The 25,348-nt window shown below is 37.5% G+C and overlaps 1 protein-coding gene across 3 annotated transcripts; it reads left to right on the forward strand.

Moving 5' to 3' along the window:
* Nucleotides 1-1,836: 1,836 nt before the first annotated feature.
* LOC148880488 (uncharacterized) lies at nt 1,837-18,560 on the forward strand. Of its 3 annotated transcripts, none has more exons than XM_088962389.1 (6): nt 1,837-2,506; nt 13,407-13,466; nt 13,574-13,592; nt 16,240-16,409; nt 17,778-17,897; nt 17,975-18,560. In XM_088962389.1, exons 1-6 carry the CDS (start codon nt 2,300-2,302, stop codon nt 18,131-18,133), a joined length of 735 nt encoding a protein of 244 aa, XP_088818515.1. In that variant the 5' UTR covers nt 1,837-2,299; the 3' UTR covers nt 18,134-18,560. The 3 variants fall into 3 exon arrangements, with proteins under 3 accessions (XP_088818515.1, XP_088818516.1, XP_088818517.1); XM_088962390.1 differs by having other exon boundaries at nt 16,243-16,409; XM_088962391.1 differs by having other exon boundaries at nt 17,950-18,087.
* The last annotated feature ends 6,788 nt before the right edge of the window (nt 18,561-25,348 follow it).

Below are 25,348 nucleotides of genomic sequence, written 5' to 3' on the forward strand. Positions count from 1 at the left end.
CAATCTCCATGTCCAATGGGACATAGTCATTGCATGCTTCACTATCCACAATTATTTGAGAAGGGAATCAATAGTTGATACCCTTTTCAATAACTATGATGGATATAATATGCAAGTGCCTAATGAAAATGTAGTGGAAGTAGAGACAGAAGAGCACGGCAATGGAGAGACACCTCACGGTCAAGCTAATGCACAGTTCATGGCCTTGTTGCTAGGGAGAATTGCACAAGAATTATTAAATAGGAACATGCATTGAATTACTTATCTTTGATCCTAGTTATGTTCTTGAACAATGTAGAATTGCTTGTTTGTTTGTAGTGTACTATTATGGTTATGTATGTGAACAAACTTTATTTTATGTAGGGAAAATGGTTATCATGTGTCTCCAATAATGTGTGTATGCAAGGTTGGCTTTATGAAACTTTACAAGGCTAGGACAAATGAAAATCGGGGAAGAGTTTTCCTGCGTTGTCCAATGTGGAAAAAGCATACACTCTTTTTATTTGGGTCGATGAAACGATTGTCGACCTAGTGGCAGAGCTCAAAGAGTTTAATCAACCCACTTCATGGCTTGTAGAAAATTCGAATATCGCATCTTCTCAAGGAAGAGATGGCACTTGGATGCAACGTGCATGTAGTGTCATCTATTTTTTTATTATTGTCATTTTATTATTATTTTTTTGTTTATATTTGTTGTTGCAATTGCATAGGATAGTTATGGGACATATGAACAAATGACAGTGGTAGGATAATTATATGTATGACATACGGACATATAGGTGATGACCATTGCTTTATTATGTGTAAACTTATGTTTTGTATTAAATGTTCTATAACTTTTAATTTTTTTATTTGTATTAATAATTGAAGATTTTTTAATTAATTATTAAGTATTATTTTATATTTTAATAATTTAATTTATATTTTTAATTAAATTAATTATTAAATATATTATTTTTATTAATTAAACATGGAATTTATTCATAATTTTTAATGTTATTTGATTTTTAATTTTCTAATTTTGTATAAATTTTATTTGAAGTAATTATTAATTATTTATTTTTATTAATTTTAATAAATATCATCATTTGAAGTAATTATAAATTTTAATTATTATTTTTTATTGATTATTTGAAATTTTAAGTGAAAATATTATTATTATTTTTTATTAGTTATTAATTATTTTTATTGTGTTATTTATATTTATTAATTATTTTTAGTAATTATTAATTATTTTATTATTTTTATTTGTGTTATTTTAATATTATTAATAATTCAATAATTAATTGTTTATTTGTATTAATTTTATTAATTTTTATTCATTATTTTATTTTTTATTAAAATTTAATAATTTTAATATTTTTTATTAGTGAATAATTATTTTTATTAATTTAATCACGTTATTTATTAATTATTAATTGTTTTTGGTAATTTGTATTGTTTTTCAATATTATTTTGAATTTGATAAATTATTTTATATGAAATAGTGTTAAATACATACAAAATTACAAAATAGTTTGTTTTATGGATAAAATTGTAAAACAAATAAATTTGAAATGTTGCAGAATTGATGGAATACAAACAACATTATCTATTCTGATCCTCTAAAAAGTAGAAAAAACATTTATACATCTTTTCAGATTCCATACAATTTTAATATCTTTTTAAGTTTTCAATTTCAGATTTATCAAACACTACTTTAACACATTTTGAAGTTTGTTTCTAAAGTGAAACTACCCTTACAACTAAAATACACGGTATTAATATTATGGAAAATTTCCTTTAATTTATTTTATTTTCTTTCATTTTGTACCCGAATATTTAATATTTTACGCCGGGATTCATAAAAGGTCCCCTAGCCACAGTCACTCAGCCAGTGGCAGGCCACTGGCCACCGGGGTTTTGGGTTTTGTTTCATTGAAGCCCTCTCCCGGCTTCATTACCATTTACCAATTAGCAATTTAGCAGGCATCTCTGCCCATCTCTATATCCGAAACTGAAAGACCTATTCTGTGTTTCTTTTTCACTTTTAAATTCATCAATCTTCTTCTTTAATAATATCTGCTCTCTCGCATCATTTCTCACCTAATATCGTGTTCCGCCGCTCTGGGTTTTGAAAACCTTCGTATAAAATTTATATACTTGCAGCGAAAGGAATTCATGCTATAATTGATTTTTTACTTTTTGGGTTTTCAATTCACCTTATTTTATCTGTTGGGTTTTCTCCAATTTCTCTGGGCTTAGATTATAAGGAAGCTTGACATCTAGTAGTTTAACTTGTGTGATTGTATCAGCAAAGATGCTCCGCATTAAGTACAAAGTGGTTCAATCGGGGGTTTTGGTTAAGAATAGATGCTTAAGTGTCCTGAATTCCCAGAAAGGGCCATATTCCCAAGTGGAGTCTCTGCCGGAAAGGTTACTCTGCGCTGTAGAAACAATTGGGTTTTCATCCACAACAACAGGAAAGAATGCATTCAACAAGGGGAATGCTGAAACCGCGAGAAGGGTCTGGATTCTATCTGATTACTAGCGCTAGCATTGATTTGATTCCCCTAGCATTGATTTAGGGTCCGTTTGGTTCACAGTTGGAATTGGAATCAGAATGGTCTATTCTCCTCACCTGTTTGGTTCATACTGGAATTGGAATCAGAATTGGCTGGAATGGATTCTCATTCCCAGGAGAGGGGGAGGGAATCTGGGAATGGCCATTCCCTCAAATAGGGGAATGCCATTCCACCAGGAATGAGAATGGGATTCTGATTCTGCCCAACCAAACAGTTGGAATCGGAATGGACCATTCTGATTCCGATTCTGGACCGCTATTCCTGCAAACCAAATGGACCCTTAGTGAAAGGTTTATGTGGCAGTTTGCACTTGTAATGCATTGCTTTATGTGTATAATACTCCTTTTGTATCTATGATCGCAGAATAGAAAATGAATGGATGTGGACCCTAGCAAAGTGTCTTGTTGTGTAGGGAGTTGTAATGCTTTTCTGAAGTTGATTTAATGCATTGCTTTACCTTTTCCCTAAAAAAAAAAAACAAAAAAAACTTTTAGTGGAATTCAAAGGAGAAACAGTATGCTAAAATGGAGTGTGGTTTCTCCTTAAAAATTTTAAGAAGATTTTATCAGCTTCTAGCTTTTTTAGTCTTGAACTCAAGTGTTGGATGCAATCTGATTCAGTGGTCATTATGAAAATCTGAGGGTTTTTAAACATTATGGTTGTGTAGATGTTTTAACATGGTGGAATGTTGTAGTTTTCTTGGGGTAGATTTGAATAGGCTTGTACAGTAAACGCTAACTGGCATGTTGGGAAGGATCCATCTTGTTCCAATGGACTTTCCTGTCAAACTAGTTTACTTGTTTAGCTGGTTAGTCAGGCTTCTGAAACAGTGGTGAACTAAATATCTCAATATTTAGTTTGTTTCAAGGTTCTTGTTTTGAAATGATGTTATTTTTCCCCAAATCTTCAATAAATAGTGGAATAAATATGGTAAAGTTTGTCTGGGATTTAGGTTTTAATTGCTCATTTGGATGTAATGGTAGGTAATTGTCTTATGTGCTGTGAAGGCAAATCAGCATGAATATTTAGTTGGATTGCAAGGGGAAATGTTCTATAGATTGCATTTAAGTGTCTTCAGAATCCACCTTATGTTTTCTGAAGCATTTGAGGCAATGTGAACTCTAGGTAAACCATTCATGATTCATTGGAGTTTTGGATGTTTCACCAGATTGAACCAGAATTTTTCTCCAGAGATATGCCTAGTTTGACCAGTTGTTTGTGCTGCTATTGCTCCCCTCTTTCTTTTTCCATTTGTTGTGGTGTTGGTGGTGGTTCTGGTTTGATTATCTTAAACCACACAGAAAGGACCATTTCTTTACTGGTTTAGAGTTTGCTTTGAGTTGAGACATTTATCCAGGCACTTTCATTTCTGTTTAGGATTAAAAATATATAATATATATGATGTAAAAAAATATAAGGCTTGAGGGGCCAGACATTTATCCAGGCACTTCACATTAATTAAAATTTAATTTATTCTGGTTATGGGGGGAGTTAAGCAACCACCCTACGTATGAAGAGTGGGGAGACTGCTCTAATCTCCCTACCCATAATTGTCTCCTCTATATAAGGGAGAGAGGAAAGGAAAAATGGGCGACAGATAGAGAAAAGGAAAAAGAGAAAGAGAAAAAAAAAGGAGAGAAGAGAGAGGAAGAGAGGAAATAGAGGAGAGAACTTATATTTCAGTTGATTGAAGTGATTAAGGATAAGTGTACACAGGTATAGATCTTATCTTTTTTCTTCTTTCCCTTTAAATTTTATCTATTATCAATCCTTATCTTCTCTTCTCTTCTCTCTCTCTCTCTAGAGTTCTGTTAGAATTCAAAATCTTATCTCAAATTTTATATATACATATATATTTGGCGGATCCCATCCACCACAAAGATAACAAAAAATTAATACTGGGGAGCCTCTGATATGATCGGTGGATTCTATCAACCCCAAGGAACTTTCAGTAGGCTAACCCAGTGCATTGTCAATACACCTAAAAATGGGACAGATGTGCTGGTTTAGCACCTGTAACAGCACATTTGCCACCTGTTGCAACACTGTTATCTACCTGAGAAGGGGGATAGATGTGCTGGGTTGCTACCTATAACAGCACATGTTGCCACTTGTTACTGACAATTTTTTTGGGACCCACTGTTTTTTAGTTTGTTGCCAACTGTTACAGAGGGACCCATTGTTATATGATGTGGATCTTATCCACTTTGAGAAGATAAATTATACTACCACCTGAATTAGTTAAGACTCAACCGGTGGATCCTATCCACCTTAGTCATAAAGAAATATATAATCTGACTCCACCATTGACAGCTGTGAACTGTCATGAGTTGGTGGGTCCCCATCTTATTTTGCAACACCAAATCACACTATAAGTTAAAAATTCATTCGGTGGATCTATCCACCTCAGTCATAAAGAAAACGATTATGTCATCAGAAAATTGCAAATGAGACACCACTACTTCTGATCTACCCATCCTCCAACCTTTAAACTGGTTTTCTTGATTAGCCTTGGTGATTTGTCTACTCAAAACCTTAGCCACAAAGGTGAATAAGAATGGAGATAAGGGGTCACCTGTCTTAGTCCTCTTTTAGCCTGGAAGAAATCCTTTGCTACTCCATTCATCAAAATAGAAAAATGTGCTGAGCTAATATATTCTTTAATCCACATCCTCCATCTTTCACCTAGCCCCATCTTTTCCATTAAATTCAACAGGAAGGACCAATCCACCATATCATAAGCTTTTTCAGGGTCCAATTTACAAATCAAACCTTTGCCACCTTGTTTTCTCTTAATTGCTACACACTCATTTGCCACTAAGATTTGATCCACAATTTGTCTCCCCTCTACAAAAGTTCCTTGGTTCTAAGAGATAACATAGGGCAGTATAGCCTTCAACCTACTAGCCAGGACTTTAGCAATGATTTTATACAAGCTACCCACTAGACTTATCGGTCTATAATGCTTAGGGGTTTTGGCCTCCTTTTTTGGTACTAAAGCAATAAAAGTTGCATTTGCTTTAGGCGATAATTTTCCTTCTTGATAGAACTCCACAAATACATCCATTAATTCATCTTTCAAAATTTCCCAACCATCCTGATAGAAAGCCATTGAAAATCCATCCGGCCTCAAAGCTTTGGATCTATCCATCGAGAATATTGTTTCATGTATCTCCTCAATAGTGAAGGCTCTTTTTAGGAGGTTAACTTCGGATTCTAGCACTTTGTCCCACTGTAAATCTCCCAATTCTGCCATGTTTTCATCAGAGGATGCTAGGATTGACATAAAATGATCCACAAAGCATCTTTCAATTTCCTCTTTTGCAGTTATCACTCTTCCATCCACCTCTACACTGAAAATTTGGTTTTTCCATCTTCTCCCGTTTGCTAGGGAGTGGAAAAAATTGGTATTTCCATCCCCTTCCAGAAGCCATTTACATCTAGATTTTTGCCTCCAAAAAATCTCTTCTTTTCTTAGAATCTCTTCCAATTGCACTTTTAAGTTCCATCTTTCTATTCTATCCTCCACCCCACATTCTTTCCAGGCCTCCTTTTGGTCCACTTCCTCTATTTTCATGGCTAATTCCTCCTTTATGACCTCAAATTTTCCAAATTCCTCTTTGTTCCACTCATTGACCTTTTCCTTCAATCTTTTTAGTTTCTTAGAGAACCTCACCACTTTATTTCTAGCCCTTATCCCACCTTCTGACCACCATTCTTTTACCTTTTCAAAAAGTTTGGAACTTCTAGCCACATGTTGTTGAGGCCTTAAAAGTTCAGCTTCAGTTGAGTGAAGCATTGTATTTATACTATATTGGCTATACAACACAATAGAACTGTAAAATTACAAAAATACCCCTGCGGGTACTAAGCCTGTGTACAGTACATATAATACACCTGTCGACACTCCCCCTCAAGTTGGGGCATAGATATCAATCATGCCCAATTTGTCACAGTGTTTGGAATGGTTTAGCCCTTCTGTAAAGATGTCTGCTAGTTGGTCTTCAGAGCTGATGTATGGAGTGCATTCTTCGCCTATGATGATTTTCTCTCTGATAAAGTGCTTGTCAATTTCAATGTGCTTTGTTCTATCATATAGTACCGGGTTGGCAGCGATACTTATAGCTGCCTTGTTGTCACAGAGCAGTCATGGGTTTACCAACTGGAAAACCCAACTCTCCCAATAAATTCCTTATCCACATACCTTCGGCTACTCCGTGTGCCATTGCACGGTACTCGGCTTCAGCACTGGACCTAGCTACCACGGTTTGCTTCTTACTCCTCCAAGTAACAAGGTTCCCTCCTACAAAGGTGCAACAACCACTAGTAGACCTTCTGTCACTTTGAGATTCAGCCCAATCCGCATCTGTGTAAATTTCAACTCTCAAATGTCCATGTTTCTAGAATAATAAGCCAACACCTGGGAATTTCTTAAGATACCGCAGTATTCTCTCCGCTACTTCAAGATGAGTGGACCTAGGTGCATGCATGAACTGGCTGAGGACACTAACAACATATGCTATGTTTGGACGAGTCATAGAGAGGTACAACAGTCTCCCTACAAGCCTCTGAAGTTGTTTCACATCCTTAAGAGGTTCACCTTGGCTGTCACTTAACTTGTGGTTGGGGTCAATGGGAGAGTCAGCTGGTTTAGCCCCAATCTTTCCAGTGTCCTTAAGCAAATCTAGGACATATTTCCTTTGGGAGATGAAGATACCCTTTTTTGATCGGGCAACCTCAATTCCAATGAAGTATTTTGTGGGTCCTAGATCTTTCACTTCGAACTGAGTGGCAAGGAAGTCCTTCAAACTTTGAATTTCATCATTCCAGTCACCAGTAACAATTATGTCATCCACATATACTATTAGGGCAGCCATTTTACCTTCTACTCCTTTTACAATCAGTGTGTGATCTGACTGACATTGCTTGTATACCCTCTGCTGAACTGCAGTATGAAATCTGCTGAACCAAACTCTTGGAGATTGCTTCAGCCCATATAAAGACTTCTTCAACTTGCGCACCTTTTGTTCACTTCCTTGAGCCAAAAAACCAGGGGGTTGAACCATATGAACTTCCTCTTCAAGGTCACCATTCAAGAAGGCATTCTTGATGTCAAGCTGATGTAGATCCTAATTCAGATTGGCAGCAAGAGAAAAAAGGACTCTAACAGATTTCATTTTGGCAACAGGGGCAAAGGTTTCAGCATAATCAACCCCATACACTTGAGTAAAATTCTTTGCCACTAAACGAGCTTTATACCTCTCCACGGTTCCATCAACCCCATGCTTAACAGTGAACACCCATTTACATCCAACTGGATCATTTCCCTTAGGGAGATCAACAAGTTCCCACGTGCCATTCTTATGAAGAGCATCAATTTCTTCCTTCATGGCCTTCGTCCATTCTGGTACTGAGAGAGCTTCTACCACATTCTTGGGAACGGGGATACTATCAATGGAGGTAAGAAAAGCACGAAATGAAGGTGAGATTTTCTCATAGGAAACAAAGTTGGAAATTGGGTGTTTAGTGGTGCACGACCTAACACCTTTCCTGTGGGCAATGGGAAGGTCAAGATCATTAGCAACAGGGAGGTTGGGAGTCAAGTTACCTGAGTGAGTATGATCTTCCCCCAAGGAATTCGATGGCATTTGAGGTATGGCTTATGAATTCTCCACAGCACTTCTACCTGGTTGGCCTTTACGACGACGAGAAAAAACACGAAAAGGTGGAGGATTAGAAGGAGAAGGGGGAGGAGTAGGAAAAAGAGGCAGTTGAACTAGTTTCTCCTCATGCCTACACTCCCCCTGAGGAGAAATAGGAAAGAAGGGCTCATCCTCAAAAAAGGTAACATCCATAGAGACAGAATTTTCGAGAAACAGGATCAAAGCAACGATACCCTTTCTGAGAAAATGAGTAGCCAAGAAATATGCACAGGATAGCACGAGAGTCCAATTTCCCTCGGGTGGGAGATAGGTTTTGGACAAAGCACCGACAACCAAAAACACGAGGAGGAATAGAAAGAAGAGGGGCCTTAGGAAAGAGAAGTTGATGTGGGGCTTTGTACTCTAACCAATGAGAGGGCATTTGGTTAATGAGGTATGTAGAACAAAGGACAACCTCAAGCCAAAATCGTTTGGGAACATTCATGTGGAGTAGTAAACCTTGTGCCACTTCAAGAAGGTGTCGGTTCTTCTGTTCAGCCACACCATTTTGTTGTGGCGTGCGGGCATAAGAGCTCCGATGAAGTGAGCCATGTGAAACAAAGAACTCCATGAGGTCACTATGAAAAAATTCTTTTGCATTGTCTGATTGAAATATTTGGATTTCGGTTTGAAATTGGGTGAAGACCATCTGCTAAAAATCTTGGATAATTTTTGGTACTTCCTCACGGGTTTGCATTGGATATACCCAAGTGTATCTGGAATAATCGTCAATGAAGGTAATGAAGTACTTGTAGCCACTCTCAGAAGGTAAAGTAATAGGGCCTCACACATCAGAATGCACAATGTGAAAAGGAAACTTAGATTTACTATTTCTTTGAGGAAATTGAGTTCTACAATGCTTGCTTAACTGACACTTTTGACAAGAGAAATTAGAAACAAACACAGACTTACACAGTTATGGGAAAACAATTTTCAAGGACTCAAAAGACAAATGACCTAGACGACGATGCCACAAATATATTTTACTCTTTCTGAACTGACTCATAGACTTTGTAACATGAAGGCCAGCCGTATTCTCCAGCATATAGAGTCCATCAACCATATGTCCCCTACCAATCGTCTTCCCCGAGGCCAGATCCTGAATCACACAATAGGAAGGGAAAAAAGTCACAAAATAGTTTAAGGAATTTGTAACACTACTGACTGAAAACAAATTCATAGGGAATTTTAGAACATGAAGAATATTAGACAGAGTAAGGCCGAGGGGAAGAGAGAAAGTTCCTTGACCAGCTATGGAAGTGTATGATTCATTAGCTAGTCTTACTTTATCTCTTTCGGAAAGAGGGTGATAAGTTTGAAAGTAAGAAGGCATACCAGTCATGTGTTTTGACGCTCCAGAATCAATGATCCATGGAGAGTCAAGGTCGTGAGAAGCAACATGGAAAGCTGTGGCAAGATTACCTGATGTGGATGCAAAAGAGGTGGTGGGAGGAGCATCCATCTGGCGAATAACTCTACCATAAAGGTCCAAATGGTCATGGAAGGAGTTTACAATATCCTCCCTTGGGTCAGATCCAGAGTAGCTATGTTGGCCATGTGGTGTTTGAGTCACAGTAGAAGTGGAGGGCTGATTCTCTCGAATAACCATATTGGCCATGTGGTGTTTCTTGGTACCTTGTTGCCCGAGTCTTTTAATTATATCTGAACCTTGCTTCTTAGGTAGATCTTGAGCCCACTTTGGTTTCCCATGGAGATCCCAACAAGTATCTTTGGTGTGCCGGGGCTTCTGACAATTAGTGCATCACATTTTTTCCTTATCTTTTGCTTTCTTCTGGAGACCCCCTCTCTTGGAAGAAGGGCCACCACTAGTAGAGGAACCTCCCTTTGCCGCCAACACAATTGCATCCCCTCCGGTGCTGTTCATCAAGTTTCTTTTGCTCTCTTCAGACTAGACAAGAGCATAGACCTCCTGAATTGAAGGAAGATCCTTAGAACTTAGAATTTGTACTTTGATGGATTCATGGATAGGATTGAGACCATGTGAAAAGTCCAACACCCTTTGTTGTGAGACAAGTTTCTTGTACAATTTTGCATCTTCATCACACTTCCAATCAATATTCTGGTAATGGTCCAACTCCTTCCAAACAGTTGTCAAGTCAGAGTAATAAATTGATAAACTCCTCTCCCCCTGTTTACAAGTAGATGAAACTACTTGCAGTTGATAAATCTTGGTATAGTGTCGAAGTTTAGAATATGTGGATTTTGCTTGTTCCCAAATCTCATTTGCAGTTTCAGCCCACATGAAGTTCTTCCTTATTTGCAGTTGCATGGAGATCAAAAGCCAATACATAACCATGCTGTTCTCTTGATCCCATCTATCATGTTCTGCATTTCCAGAAGTTGGTTCTTTGATTGTTCCATTTGTGTAGCCTATTTTTCCCCTTGCAGTTATGTATAGCTTGATCCCCCTTGACCACTCTAGATAGTTTAACCCATCAAGAGGAACAACAACCATAGGGAAGGATAGGTCATTGTTCCCATTCATTCCGTTCAGCATTGTGGAGATTCCGGATGTAGCTGAATCTTCACTATTCATGATTCTAGGTTTAGAAGTACACAAAACCAAAGACACACTGCCTTACAAAGCTGCTACAGTCCACAGCTAGGCACTTGCAGATTTTCGGTTTCACAGGGAACCAAGCACAAACACTGCAGCACCAGTACTAGGTTGTATGACCTACATTGTGTAGGAGTCCACTGAACAATATACGAACTGCACTTGCAGTGTAACCAGGTCTAAATGACCTACAGTTTTGCAACTTTAATACAGCTTCTCAGCTGAAAAAAAAAACTCAGTAGGAACAGCAATATGAGTGGTGGTTCACCACACCTAATCGGCTGATATCCACTTTCCAGGGCAGTCGAACAGTCACTTAGGGTCTAGGGTTCATCAACAGTCCCTTAGAGAGCAAAATAGAGCAACACACAATCGGAGGAAGGGGGACAGTCCCTACTCAGATTTTGGGACTTCGACAGTCGTACAAGAAGAGAACTATAAACAGGAAAAAGAAAAACAGTTCAGTACCTAGGTCACCCGAACTGTGAATAGGCATTGCAGTCAAGGACTCGAACTTCTCTTCAAATTAGAACCTTCCTTCGTACATCTGGGATGGTTTTCTACAATCTTCTTAGCCGAGCAACTCCAGTTACCAGCACCTAAGGCTGAAGGATGAAGGAAGAAGAAGAAAGAACTTGTAGCAGAACCCTTTTCTGCACTAGGAAGTTGAACAGTCAGCATTCTTGTAGCAGAACCCTACTCGGCAGTGGAGACTAGCAGCAGCACTAGAGAATACTTCCTCTTCCTTGTCTTCGAGCATCAGGACTAAGCTTCTATGCAGCAGTGGAGAGAGACCTCGGCTGGTTGTTTTCCAGGCCTGGACGGTCCTGCTTTGATACCATGTTGAGTAGGAGAAGAAGGAGAAGAAGAAAGGAGGAAGGAAGAAGAAGAAGAAGAAGAAGAAGAAGAAGAAGAAGAAGAAGAGGCAACAAAGTTGAGGCCTCAAAAGTTCAGCTTCAGTCGAGTGAAGCATTGTATTTATACTATACTGGCCGTACAACACAATAGGACTGTAAAATTACAAAAATACCCCTGCGGGTACTAAACCTGTGTACAGTACATATAATACACCTGTCAACAGGACTCGATCGGGGAATTGAAGTGTTTCATACTAGATGTTTTAGGGACATGTTGTGTCTTGACTGCCCAACATTCTGCTCCATACACCATAGCCCGGCTTACAACTGTTTTATAAAATTTTCCTTTCAATGTAAGTGGTATTTGTCTATCACATAACACAAGAGGGTTTATCTCCTTTTCTTTTTCCTAGGATAAGGTAGCAAAATTGTATCATATGTAAGAAAAAGGTTAATGTATATGAGAGGATGTACACAAATACACAACACAATGGACAAACCACATTTCACTGCAAAAAAGTTTTACTCAGGTGTGGAGTTTTGACTGTACAGAAAAGGCATCTCTGCCCCTGACTATGGCAACTTTGTCCTATGTAGTTTATCTCTCCGGCAATCCATCTTATCTGAATACTCACGGCTGCCAAAGTTTTTCCAATTCTTAGTGCTAAAGGCCATATCTTACCATTAGCTGGGTTCCTTTCAAATACCATTTACCAACAGGAGTAGTCAAGATTGCTTGGCAATGTAAGCACTGCTGAGATGAGCCCTCTCCATGCATCAGTGGATTCATCATCTTCTCTAAGCCCCAAAGGCACTTATATCAGATTTTAGGGACAATCTGATCCCTGCAAGCCTTAATTGACAAATACTTCATTCCCTATTCCAATTCCATTTCTACTGCTATCCAGATTGAATGTGACAAGGTCATCAAAGCTTTAGCCCCTTACATACTACTTAAATGGATTATATGTTGTGTGTGCATCTCTCTCTCTCTCTCTCTTTCTCTCATGTGTTTTTCTGTATGAATACCATCCAAAAATGGATGAAGGCTGCTTTTATTTGTTCTCTGTTAACCTGTCTATTGTAACATGTCCCAGTAGTTCAACCTTGAACTATTGGTCCATATTTATAGAAGTGTTAATTTATGTGCTTATTATCTGATTCAAAAGTTTTTATGTTGAATTCAACTGTTCATCCTAGGGTCAGATGATTTTGAGGTCATGCCATTAGCTGTTTGCCCATCAAGAGGCCAGCGAGAGTCAATACAGATGTACAACATGACATCCATCTCAAAAACACTTTTTATTGTATTCTTTTTTTTATTTGAAGATTTATGGTTCATGTTGACTTCTTTTTGGGACCAATGTGATTTCATTTTTACTTCAGGAAAGACAAAATCCATTGCCAAAGCAAGGTTCAAGACTTTTATGCAATTTGCATTGAATGAGTTACATTGGTAGGAAAATGTGCCTATCCTTTACATGTTAGCCTTTTTTCTCCTTGAGGGGGGAAGGGGGTTTGGAGGAAAAACAATCTCTAAGCTAAAATGTGCTGCTATAAGGACAACTATGTATTAGATTAGGATTACTTAGTATGTAGTTCTGGAAGGTGGTTTTAAGTTATATGCATTCATGAGTGGACTAATTCCTATTTATGCATCCATAGTTTTATACTTGAAAAATTGATGATAATAATGCAATTGCAGGTAGTGCTGAAGTTGGGTTATGTGAGTAAAAGTACTGTGGATATGGGCAACATACATACGGTAAAGAAAACAGTTATTATTTGCTTCCTCCACCCACTGATTGACCCAGCTTCTTTTCTTCTGAAATGACTGAAGGCTGATGATCCTTTCTTTTTGGTTCTCTGCAGGATGTGGCTGGAGCTGATGGTTAGTTGCAATAACTGCTTTTTAATTATAGGTTTTCCTTTTTGTCATTGACTGTCAGAACTTTGATTTCCTTACAAGATTGAAGGTTGCAAAATGGATTGGAACTTGTTACTTTTCTTGGCATTCAATGTCACAGAGATATGTTGGTTATTAATGTGGCATTTCCATTAAATGACACATGGATAAAGATGTCCATAGGACTGTGAAAAGACCCACCTGGATGTAGCTGTGGTGTAAATAGTGTAGGAGTTCATTTAATTAATAGTTTCATTGATTGGACAATCCTAAAGATTCAATCTACTAAATTTGAAAAGGGTCTAAAAGTATCTTGTTTTTTTTAAGACCTATCCATTAGGTAACATTTTTGAGTCAACAAATTTCCTAGTCTGAAATTGCTCAGTAAGTAGTATATGTGCAGCTAGGTAAAAAGTGGGTCTGATATTGGGTCTTTTTGCTTGGATGATCCTCTGACGTGAGTGGGTTTTAACATGCACTTGTGGTGAGGGAAAAGCTTTAGACAGTAATAACTGAAAAATGAGAGTGATGGCATTCTTAATGATTGTTAGCTCTATGAATCATAACTATATGTAATTGGTTACTACTAGTCAGTGATTTAGAAGGCATGCCTAGGCGAGGCACAGCCCCTTTCAAAAGGTGCATGCCTGTTGCACCTAGTGCGTCTTGCGCCTCATCCCAAGAGTGCACCTCAGTGTAATTGTGCGCCTTTTGCATTTTTTTTAAGTAGTGCTAATATGGTTAATTCATCTTTTAATATAATAAACTTTTCAAAAGATAAGAAACTATAATTACAATTACAAAACCAATATTTTATGTATGGGTTAAGTATTTACGCCCAGAGGAAGAAGAGAGAGAGATTGGAGTTTAGAGGCGAATGTTGTCGTTGTCGCCCATAGGAAGAAGGAAGAGAAGAGAGATCGGTCTTCAGAGGGGTTGTCGCCGCCGTCATCCAGAGGAAGAAGAGAGAAAGACCGGACTTTGAGTTACTGCAGCCGTCGCCCAGAGGAAGAAGAGAGAGAAGTCGGACTTCAGAGGGGTTGCCGCCGCCGCCGCCATCGCCTCAGTTCGCTCATACCACTTCGGTTGTTGCCGTCGTTGTCGCCCAGAGGAAGAAGAGAGAGAGAGAGAAAGATCGGACTTCCGCCGCTGCCGCCTCACTCGTTCTCTACTTCTCAGAGCACCCCCACTGTTTGTTTTTACGCATCGTGTAATATTATCGCCTACTCTCTCTTCCTCTCTTGCTCCCATGGAATCTCCTAGACTTCTCTCTGCCTTCTTCTCTTAGCATTCTCTCTCACCCCTCCTCTCATATATTTCTCTTTTTGGTTCTTAGCGTTTTGTTTCACTTTCTTATTTCTCTTCTCTCTATGTATTTCCATGCACTTGTAAGAATAATTTTCTGGTGCAATGGAGATGGAGAGTTTTTGCTCTGAGGTTGTGGCTGTGCAGAGGATGGTCTACTCTGTAATGGAAGCTTTGGTGGTGGAGATGGCTTTGGTTGCTGGGATTCGTCTTTCTTATCCCATGTTCAAAGTGATTGCGAGTATGCGACATCTCAATACACGGGAGAAAGCCAATGTTTAATGTCTGAGACTGTGGCTTTGTCCTACGGTGCGGATACAGTGTAGTTTTCTCTAGTGATCTGGTGTTGACGGAAACTGTGGGAGGAAGATAGAGGGAAGAGAGAGAGGTCGGAGGATGAAGGGTGTGCCGGGTCGAGGGTAAGGAGACAAGGGTAGCTTTGGTTTTTAAAAAAATTTAAACGTCACGTGATATCATGTGCATACGGATTTTAACGGAATATTAACGGATGTTAATGATAAGGGTAGAGTTAGTCAATTGTCAGAAACAATAAGGGTAATGTTAGTCAATTTTCAAACAGTAAGGGTACACTTAGTCAATTAACTAAACCATAAGGGTAGTTTAAGAAATTTACCCTTAAAAAAAATGCATCTTGTTTCAAAAAGGTGTGCACCTCGCCTTGTGCCTTTCGCTTTTTTTTTTGCACCTTGTGCTTTTAAAACACTTTTATTGGTTTTTCCCCTTGTTTATTTTTTTCCCATTTCTTTTTCTTTGTTCTTTTCACATTCATGACTAGTTTTTATTTTAATATACTTCTTTATTTGTATGACCTAACCATGTATTCCTATCACTGGTCAGATTTGGACATGGTATGTTTATGAATGAACTTGATTTATGTGTGTTGATGGTAGTTGTTGCCATATTAGTACTTCTGTTGTGATAGAATAAGCAAGCATACCATGAATAACAAGAAGAAATTACTTTTATGTTGCTTTGATGAATACTGAGAGCTGGCAGTGGACACAGGTTTGTAGTGTCAAACTTAGAAATGGAGCATGGGGTTACTCTTGGAGAGGCAGGAATACCCAAATGCCATGCATGTGGCTCATCTTGTTGCTTGCATACTGCTTTAGTCAAGGAGCTCAAGACTGAGTTAAATTGTTCTGATGACCAGAAAAATCAAATTTGTTCTTTTTTTTCCTGTATTGTCTATCTTAGCTTGTGGGTCTAGATAACTTTGATAGATATTTTGGGCTAAGCCTTTGTGTTTTTATTGGAGAAAATTTTCCTGAAAGACAATTGACTGTAGGATTTATGGACTGTTTAGCAGGGTTGTCAGTTTTATTCAGAGAGTGGCTGAACAGAGATCATATAATCAGTTCACATATCCCATATCGACTTACCAAATTCTATGGCCAGCCTTGCAAACTTCGCTGCTATGTCAGATCTTTTGCATCCAGTACAGCTTCACAGTCTTCAGGACAAACTTCACAGGAGGTTTGAAGTTTAACAGGAGCTAAATAACTTTATAGTTTCTACATTGACTACATCTTGACCTTTGTATTTTATTTCAGTATGATACATGTGATTAATTCCTTTACCAAAAACATATGCATGCCTTTAATTCACTCACTTTTCATTTGTTATTTCCACACAACAATTTAAAAAATTGTCTTGTGATTTAACTATTACATAAACATCCTTACCTAAAAGATTTATGTGAGGATCAAGACAATTGAATTACCTTAACAGTCTGTTGCATTTTCATATTCTCTTATATTATGTTATAAGCAGCCGTAGGCCTTTTACCTTTATTAAAGTGTCTTTTCCTTTTATGCCCTTCCTCCAGAAAACTAGAAAAGACATATCGACAGTTGAAGATCCCTTTGATGCTCCTATATACAATATCCCAGAAAAACCAGTGACTTTTGCAGAGGGTGCTTCATACAGTATTATCATACTTGCAGGCCTTTAAGTTGCTGCTCTTGCAGCATATGCCGTTTTTAAAGAGCTTATTTTTGAGCCCAAAGAGTAAGATAAAAGATCCCTTGGCTATTATATTTTCTTTGTTAAAAAATTTGGTTTTGATTTGATTCAAATATAAAATCCATGATCTATTGTAGATACAAGATTTTTGGGAAGGCTTTAGAAAGGGTCCAGAATGACAGCCATGTTTGTTGAAAGGCATGCAGTTCTTCTTAAAGTCATTTTTTTTCACTTGTGATTTTAATTTAGTTTTAATTGCAAAAATATAAGTCTGGAGTGATTTTAACAAAACTTGAATTTTGAATCTAAGTCAATGTAAATGATAGTACCATTTAGGGCTCAACCAATGTATGGTTGAATTTGAGCATGTACATATATAATGTTATGGAAGGACTGTATTTTATCTTATCAAATGTGACACCTATACGTGTACTCTGTACTTTTAGCATGTTGTGCATTGTGTTTATGATATGTAAAATGTTTTCTTATGCAATTAGAGTCTCAAAATGCTACAGGTTGGTAGCAAACGTGGCTGGGAGGAGTAGCAATCAATTACTCTACTTCATTTTCAGAAAACGGATCATCTAAACTGGATGTTTAGTTACTTTTAATTATTCTACTTTGTCTTCAGAAAGAGATGTGGTGAATGGTTTGAGAAGAGAAGTCTAGTTTAGCTGGCTATGCAATTTGATGTGTCGGAATTGCCAAGGCTGTAACTTTTGTCCTTCTACCCTAGCGTGCTATACTTGTATTGCTATGCAATTTACAACATGGCTTCAACTCCTAAGACACATATGAGCGATTACACATTGGATGTCATATTTTACCTTTGGATGTGCAGTTTTCTTGTTGACATGGTCTCAATCTGTATTTTATCAGGTTAGAGTGAGGATTGGATCCCCTGTTACAGGCTATGGTTCAGAAAGCAGAAACCGGTCTGCTCGGCAACGGATTCCTAATAGGACATGGACTGATGAAGATGGTATAGAGCATGTTGAGGTAACTGCTTACTTGAAATTTCAGAACCTTTGGATGCAACACTTTTTTATAGTTATATGTGAACCAAATCTACACAGGTTAACTTTTATATTCGTGGGCCCCATGGAGCTGGCAAGGTTTCCAGTGAGATGTTTAAAGACAAGGTTGACAGGCAGTGGAAGTTCACATATCTTATTGTAGAGATAAAATCACCTTCACCTGCACAATTGATGCTAGAGTCTTATGTCCCACCCTGAGATGCGGATGGATGGAGTTTACTGGTGATTATGTGGGCTTCATGGTGCCAAAATTTGTCACATGCCCCAGCTAACTTTCATTTCTCACCTCCTTTGAAGGTTTATCTTTGGCATTTACTTCTACTTAAGAAGTTGATATGATTTCATTAAGGCTGCTGCAGGTTTTACCCTTCACTTCCTCAACTTAGATACATGATTTCCTTATTCTTTTTATGGAATTTATTTGGGGATGAAATTTGTAACTTAACATGTATTGACCTTGTTTGGGTGCATGTTTGTTTTCATTTTTTCCTTTTTTTTCCTGAGTCGATGGTTTTTGTTTTGGGACAATAAGGGCCTATTCGTTTGCTTTGAAGTCTGACAACTAAAAGTGCAATAATTACATTAAGAGGTATATTGGTATTGGTGAACTTTTCTTGTCTCTAAACTCTGAATGCAGAGAATGTTGTTCTGAATTTTGAAAATTATCAAATATTCATTTTGACCCTATATATGAGAGTTTTTGTTTGTCTTTTTTGAGGTATCATTGAAAAACAAAAAGTTGTATGATTGCACTTTAAGAGATAAGAGATAAGAGGAAACGAACAACCATTTTTCTTTTAAAGTTAAAAGATTCCTCTTAAGTTGTGTTTGGTTTGAAGGAAAAAGTAGGGAAAAGAAGGGAAAGGTATAGAAACTTTTACAAACCTTGTATAGGTTTTCCTACATTTTCCTTCATTTCCCTACCTTTTCTTTCAAGCCAAACATAGCCTTAAGAGATAAGAATTAAGAGGAAACGAACAGGCTCTAAATGACTCCAAGTAGCGGATTTCAACATGGCGCTTGATGGTGGGGATGGTGATGGATCAGGTTGAGTGACTAACTAGCCTTGTTTGGATAAGCTTTAGTCAGCCCATAAGGTCGAGTTCAGGATAAATGAGCATACCCTTAACCCATGAACGCCCGTAGGTCATGGTTTTGCTTTGCCTTTATTTTGTATTTTTGTTACAGGTGTTGTGTTGTTGGTGGTTTATTTACTGAGGGACATTGAAGACAATTTGGTGATGTTGTGTTTTTATGAAAATGATTGGTTGGTCCTCTCTCTCTCTCTCTTTGAGACCACCTGAAATTGTGTTTTACTTTCTTCTTTAAATGGAACTTGAAACTTTCCTGAAGATACCACAGGCGACACATTTACAATGATTTCATCAAGCTTTCTGTAAAAGATCAGAGATTTAAGGTTATGGATATTTCTGCCTTGTATATATCAGCTATACATGGGGCATGGGCCATGAGTGGAATGGCCTTGACTCATTACCATTCCATTAATATGTCCAAGTTCTCAATAATTTCTATATTTGAAGATTGAAATTCAAATTTCTATTATTGACTACACGCTCTCTCATACCTTACTTTGCTTGTTGTCTCATTATTTGTAAGCCAATATGGTCATTGCCTCACTGGCCCAACAATTTTTATGTTATAGAAAATTATGAGCTTGAAGATTGGGTTTGATACATTGTGTTGTGTATCAGCCAATACTCTGGATATGGGTGAAGTGAGAATGAGTTTAAGCCATTTCACTCGTGTGGTGTACCTGTAAGTTAAAATATAGATTGATATTTTAAACCACGGCTTGAGTGAGTTTATAAGTGAATAGTGGGGTGATATTTTGGCTTTTGTTTTGGATTTAACTTATGGAAGGAGGCGATAGTAAAATATCATTGGTTTCTTGTACTCAATGTGTTTGATTGCAGTGCGATTTTATTTGCACTAGTACAAATGCATGGGAGTGTACATGAAAAAATGCAAAATTTTGTTTAATTTTGTTTTGGGTTTTAGCGTTTTACTTTATTTTGCTTCATGTTTTAATTTACTCTATTTGTACTGCAAATAAGCAAAATTTAAAATAAAAATAGGTCAGAATTAGACTTGTTCATGGGCCGGGACGGGCTTTTATTCTTTATTAACAGAAAAATGTTAGCTTGAGCCCGACCCAACCAACGGGCTTACAACTTGGGCCTGAGCCGATCCTAATAAAAAGCCCGAAGCCCGAGTCCAAGCCTGAAGCCCGACCTAATAAAAGAAATTCGAATTTTTCCTATTCAAATGGATGTTATCTATTTTAATTCAGATGTTTTTTTACCCTATTTAAATGAACAATGGGCCTACAAGTGAATCAACAACCTTCTTAAGTCAAAAAAATTATTCAAATGGACATCACATGGGGTTTTTATTTAGGTTTAACTATAGGTCGGGCCACCTGGCCCATGAACAAGTCTAGTCAGAATTTATATTCAAATCATTTACATTGCTATAATTTTGCATCGATGCAAATTTATTTACATTGCAACCAAATACATAAGGCTCAGTTTGAAAGGAGTACAAATACAAATACGTAGAGTTCAAATCTTGTATTTTGCATGTATTTGCACTGTGCATATATTTATATTAAGTGTAAGCCATAAAATATTTGAACTCCTTCCAAACGTACCTTGGAAAGAGCATAAATACAAATACATACAGTGCAAATATATATAATATAAATACATACAAAATTATATAAAATATAAGGTTTTGCACTCTACACCTTTGTATTTGTAGTTTTGTACTCTCTCCAAGCAGAGCTGACAGTGCAAATATAAGGTTAACAATACAATATAATCATATTTGTATTTGTATTCTTTCCAAAGTGGCCGTGTAAGTCACCCACTGTCAATTTAAATGAGATTGTGATTTAAGATGCAGTAGGTGGCTCTGTTTGATGATGGAATTGCGTAGTCTCTAGGAATTAGCAAGAAGTCTCATATTGTGCATGAAAAGACCCAGTGAATTGGCCCTAATTTTGAGCGAGTAGGCATACAATTCAACTGTAAAAGGTCTATAATGTACTTGGCTGCTAAAGACATCCAAGTAGAAGCTAAATGAAATACTGTTTTCAGAATTATGGTTCTGGAGCTGTGTCTGATAAAAATTGTCACCGGAATGCCTGCCAAGTTTCAGGCCCAACCAAACTGGTCGTTCAGATTGAATGATTGATTGCATTTTCCAATAAGAAACTATCCTACTGACAGATAAACTTTTTTTTTCCATCATAGAACACCATAAACAAAGACACCATAGCTGTATCATCACAATCATATCATGCATTGCATGAATTTAATTTTTTCAGATTCCCCTTTCAAACAACCTAGTGGGTGACTGGTTGTTAGGTTGTATGAATCAAACCCTCAAAAGTATTTCCTAAAAAATTAATGATTTTGAAGAATTGGGGAGTCCTTGATTTTTTCAAAAGCATGTCTCAGTCTTTGCACTGTAAAAAAAAAAAATAAATAAATAAAGAGAGTGCTCTTAGTTATTTGGCTTCTCGTGGAGGAATCCCTAATCCATTCCTTATGCTTCCCCCCACTTCCTTCAGGTCTTCTACCTGCAAACATTTTACGCCAACTGTTAGGGAAATTATTCCTACAATCCTACTCCCTTCCCAATTGGACGAAGTTGAGAAAATCTCTAAATATGCATAAACCAGATTGTTAAATGAACATCGTCGGATTATGGATTAGGGTTCATAGATTTTGGAACCTGGAACCCTGTAAACCGAGCTAGAATGGACTCAAGGCCCAGGGAAGATAAAGAGAGGAGAGAAGAAATCAAGTACCGTGCGAATGCCGGAGGCGTGCAGAAACCCAGCGACAGCGGTTGCTCCGGCACCGACTAAGAGAGAGGCAACGGAGAAGGCTTTGAAGGGCATGAAACATGAATCGCCGACGTAGCCTTTCCGGTAAGAGGAGATCGCCAAAGTTAATTGGGCCGAGCTTGCGACGGCCCACCACCAATACCCATTATCGCTACCACCACCACTGCCACCCTTCTCTCCCATTTGCTGCAATGAATTCTCTCTCTCGAGATCTGCACTCACTGTGCAGCTTTCGCTGCTGCCGCCGGCCTTGCTTTTGCCTTTCCTTCCATTTTCCTAATATTTATAATGGTCTTTTCATGGGCTTTTTATTGGGCATTTGCCTGTTTATACATGGGCCTATAGAGTGGTCCATCTTTCGGTTACTATGGCTGGACTGATAGAAAATAGGGCTCATTGAGGGTTCACTTCAGTCTCTGCATTTCACAAGCGTTCTGTTTCTGTTAATGTATCATGCATGCTACATCAGCAAATAACTGGGATTAATAAAAAAGGTATTTGATAGCCTTGTTTGAATCGTCTTGATGATTAAGGCACGTTGAAATTTGATAAAACTGACTACGTTTTGAGATGTCAGTTTTTGATTGTATGTATTTTCAGCGTATTGTTGAATAGGACCCATATTTTACAAGTGCCAATGAATAGGTTTTTTTCTTTTCCTTCTTGACCAAGTCTTTTCCTAATTTATACCAACGGCATGAATCCCATTAGAAACACTAGATTCAATGGTTGAAAATAGTCATTTTGTACTCTGCACCATACATTTGATATTACTATAAGTGGACTCATGAAATCATGCACTAAAGAAATATCACAAGGCTTATATATGGTGCCACATAATTGTCAAGGTGTTGCATAGAAAACAAAGTACCCAAGGTTTAGTATGACTTCATATATAAAAAGTACCTATAAAAGTTATCTTTTATATCAATTAAAGAAAAAATTTTGAGATCTATGTGCCCCAAAAATCATTGACTTGGTTAAAAATATCTGACGGCCAATTGATATGTTAATCCACTCGACCTGGTCATGGGTTATACACTAAAACTTTCCAATTGTTTAAATTTTCGCTCAGTTGTCTGATTGGGGTGATTTTTTATATTAATTTAGGATAATTTTTCGAAATCTATGTGATCCCAAAACCATTAATCCAACAGTTGATTTGTTGACCTACTCTACCTAGTCATCAAATCATAGGTTACACATTAAAACTTCTAGAGGCCATAACTTTTCACAATGATTCAATTCTGGTGAACTTTGCATCAATTTGAGATAACTTTTCAAGATCTATGTGTCCCAAAAGCTATTAAATTGGTCAGAAATCATCTAACCCCGGAGTTGATTTGCTTACATGTTATACCTGATCATTAGGTCACAGATTACACGCTGAAACTTTTGGAGGCCATAACTTTTCACTTAGTGGTCTCATTTAATGAATTTTAGATCGATTTGAGGTAGATTTTCAAGATTTATGTATCCAAAGAATTATTGACTTTCTCAAGAAAACATTTAACCTGGGCAATTGATTCAACAATCCATTCAACACGATCACCGATTCTTAGGTTGTACACTAAAACTTCTAGAAGCCATAACTTTTCACTTGATTGTCCTATTAGGGTGATCTTTATGTTGATTTGGAGTAGCTTTTCAAGATCTATGTCTCTCGTAATATATAGAACTATAGATAGTTGTATTAATTAGTTTGGTTGACCCTCATGTTAGTTGCTAAACCAAATCTTACTAAGGTCCTATTTCTATGAGAAAGTAGAGAGAATAGAGGAGAGTTGGAGATAATTTAGAAGTTTTTATAAATCAAGACTATAAATGAAAGTCTTCTTTTTTTTTAAGATACGGTTGGAGGAGAGAATAGAGGGGAATTGGAGTATATATTGGTTGTTTGTAAAAATGACATGGAATGAAAAAAATCAAATATTCAAAAAAGAAAAAAAAACACTTGTTTTAATCTCCTTCTCAAAAGGTTATCTTTAATTACACCCCAATGAAAGTTGGTGCCTTCTGAAAGTTTCAATGTGTAATTGTGATCAAATGGTCAGGTCAAATAAGTAAAGAGAATAACTATCAGGACACGTAAACCACACAAAATTTTCCCAAATCAATATTAAGATCATCCCATTCGGACAACCAAGTGACAATTTATGGCTTCTAGAAGTAGGGGTGTCAACGGTATTCAAAAATTCGATTTCAAATTTGATATTTGATATAATCGAATTGAATTCAAATAATTCGAATATCTAATCGGTCAAATTTGGATATCCCATTCTTACTGGATAGTTAATTGGATTCGAATTCAGATATAACCCGATTCGATTCGATAAATATCCGAATTCGATGATTATTTAATTATTATATAAATTATTTTATATAATTTATATATAATAAATATTTTATATATTTATATACTTTATATCACTAAAATATTTATTTTATATATTTATTAATTATGTAAAATAATTAATTAATCAAATTCGAATCGAATATTTAATCAAATTCGAATTCAGATATTGATTTTCATCAAATCGAATTTGGATATCAGATTTTCTAATCGTATTCAAATTCGGATATTGCCTAATCCGATTTGAATTCGGTCCATTTACACCCCTATCTAGAAGTTTGAGTATGTAACTTCAAATCTAATGAGCAAGGAATGGGTCCATAGATTAACTCCCGCAATTTGATTTTTTTTACCAAATCAATGTTTTTTTAGAAACATAGATCTTAAATAGTTACTCCAAATTGATATTTAGGTCAACTTAATCAAACAATTACGCAAAGTGTGTAACATGTGACTTGGTGATAGGGTTTGATGAAGCGCGATCCGGCCAGTCTTAGCTGTCAATGACCTTGCTTCTGAACAGGGTAGCAGGGAACCTGAAACGGAGGAGATGAGGAAGCTCCAGGGGGGAACCCGGTGTAGTGGCTCCGAAGCTCAAGTTATAATCCTTCAAAAGCAAGATAACACCAGATAGCGCAAAGTTTGCATACCTCCTTTGTTGGGGGCCAAGGGGCTCTTATAATCACTTCGCGCACTCGCTCCGAGGCCCTTGTCAGGTCGGGTATGATTACCCTTGCGCTTGTCAATTCGATCCGACGAGGTATATCCCGAGCTGTTACAAGGTTGGCCAGTTCGGTGAGGTATATCCTGAGTTGTTACAAGGTTGGCCAGTTCAGCAAGGTATATCTCGAGCTGTTACAAGGTCGGCCAGTTCGGCGAGGTATATCCCAAGCTGTTACAAGGTTGGCCAGTTCGGATTACTCTGGTTTTGGGCTAAGGGTGAGTTCGGGCCCCCGTAGGGAGTTCGGTCCGCTGGTGTCCCCTTGTTCACGCCTTAGGCTTGGCCCTTTTGCCGAGTTGTTGTTCCTACCACGTGTCGCATAACTGTGAGGTCGGGCCAAATCTTCCTTCATCAATTGCCCCCCACTCCTCGTGCCAAGGGTCTTGCCCTGGTGCGGGGAGTTACGCGAGGTAGTAGGTGGATTTGTCCCGTCCTTCGAATCTTGACTGCGCGAGTTGCTTTTGC

This window comes from Nelumbo lutea, chromosome 1 (assembly GCF_056320005.1).
Source record: "Nelumbo lutea isolate HS-2025 chromosome 1, American lotus-T2T, whole genome shotgun sequence".
Lineage (NCBI taxonomy): Eukaryota > Viridiplantae > Streptophyta > Magnoliopsida > Proteales > Nelumbonaceae > Nelumbo > Nelumbo lutea.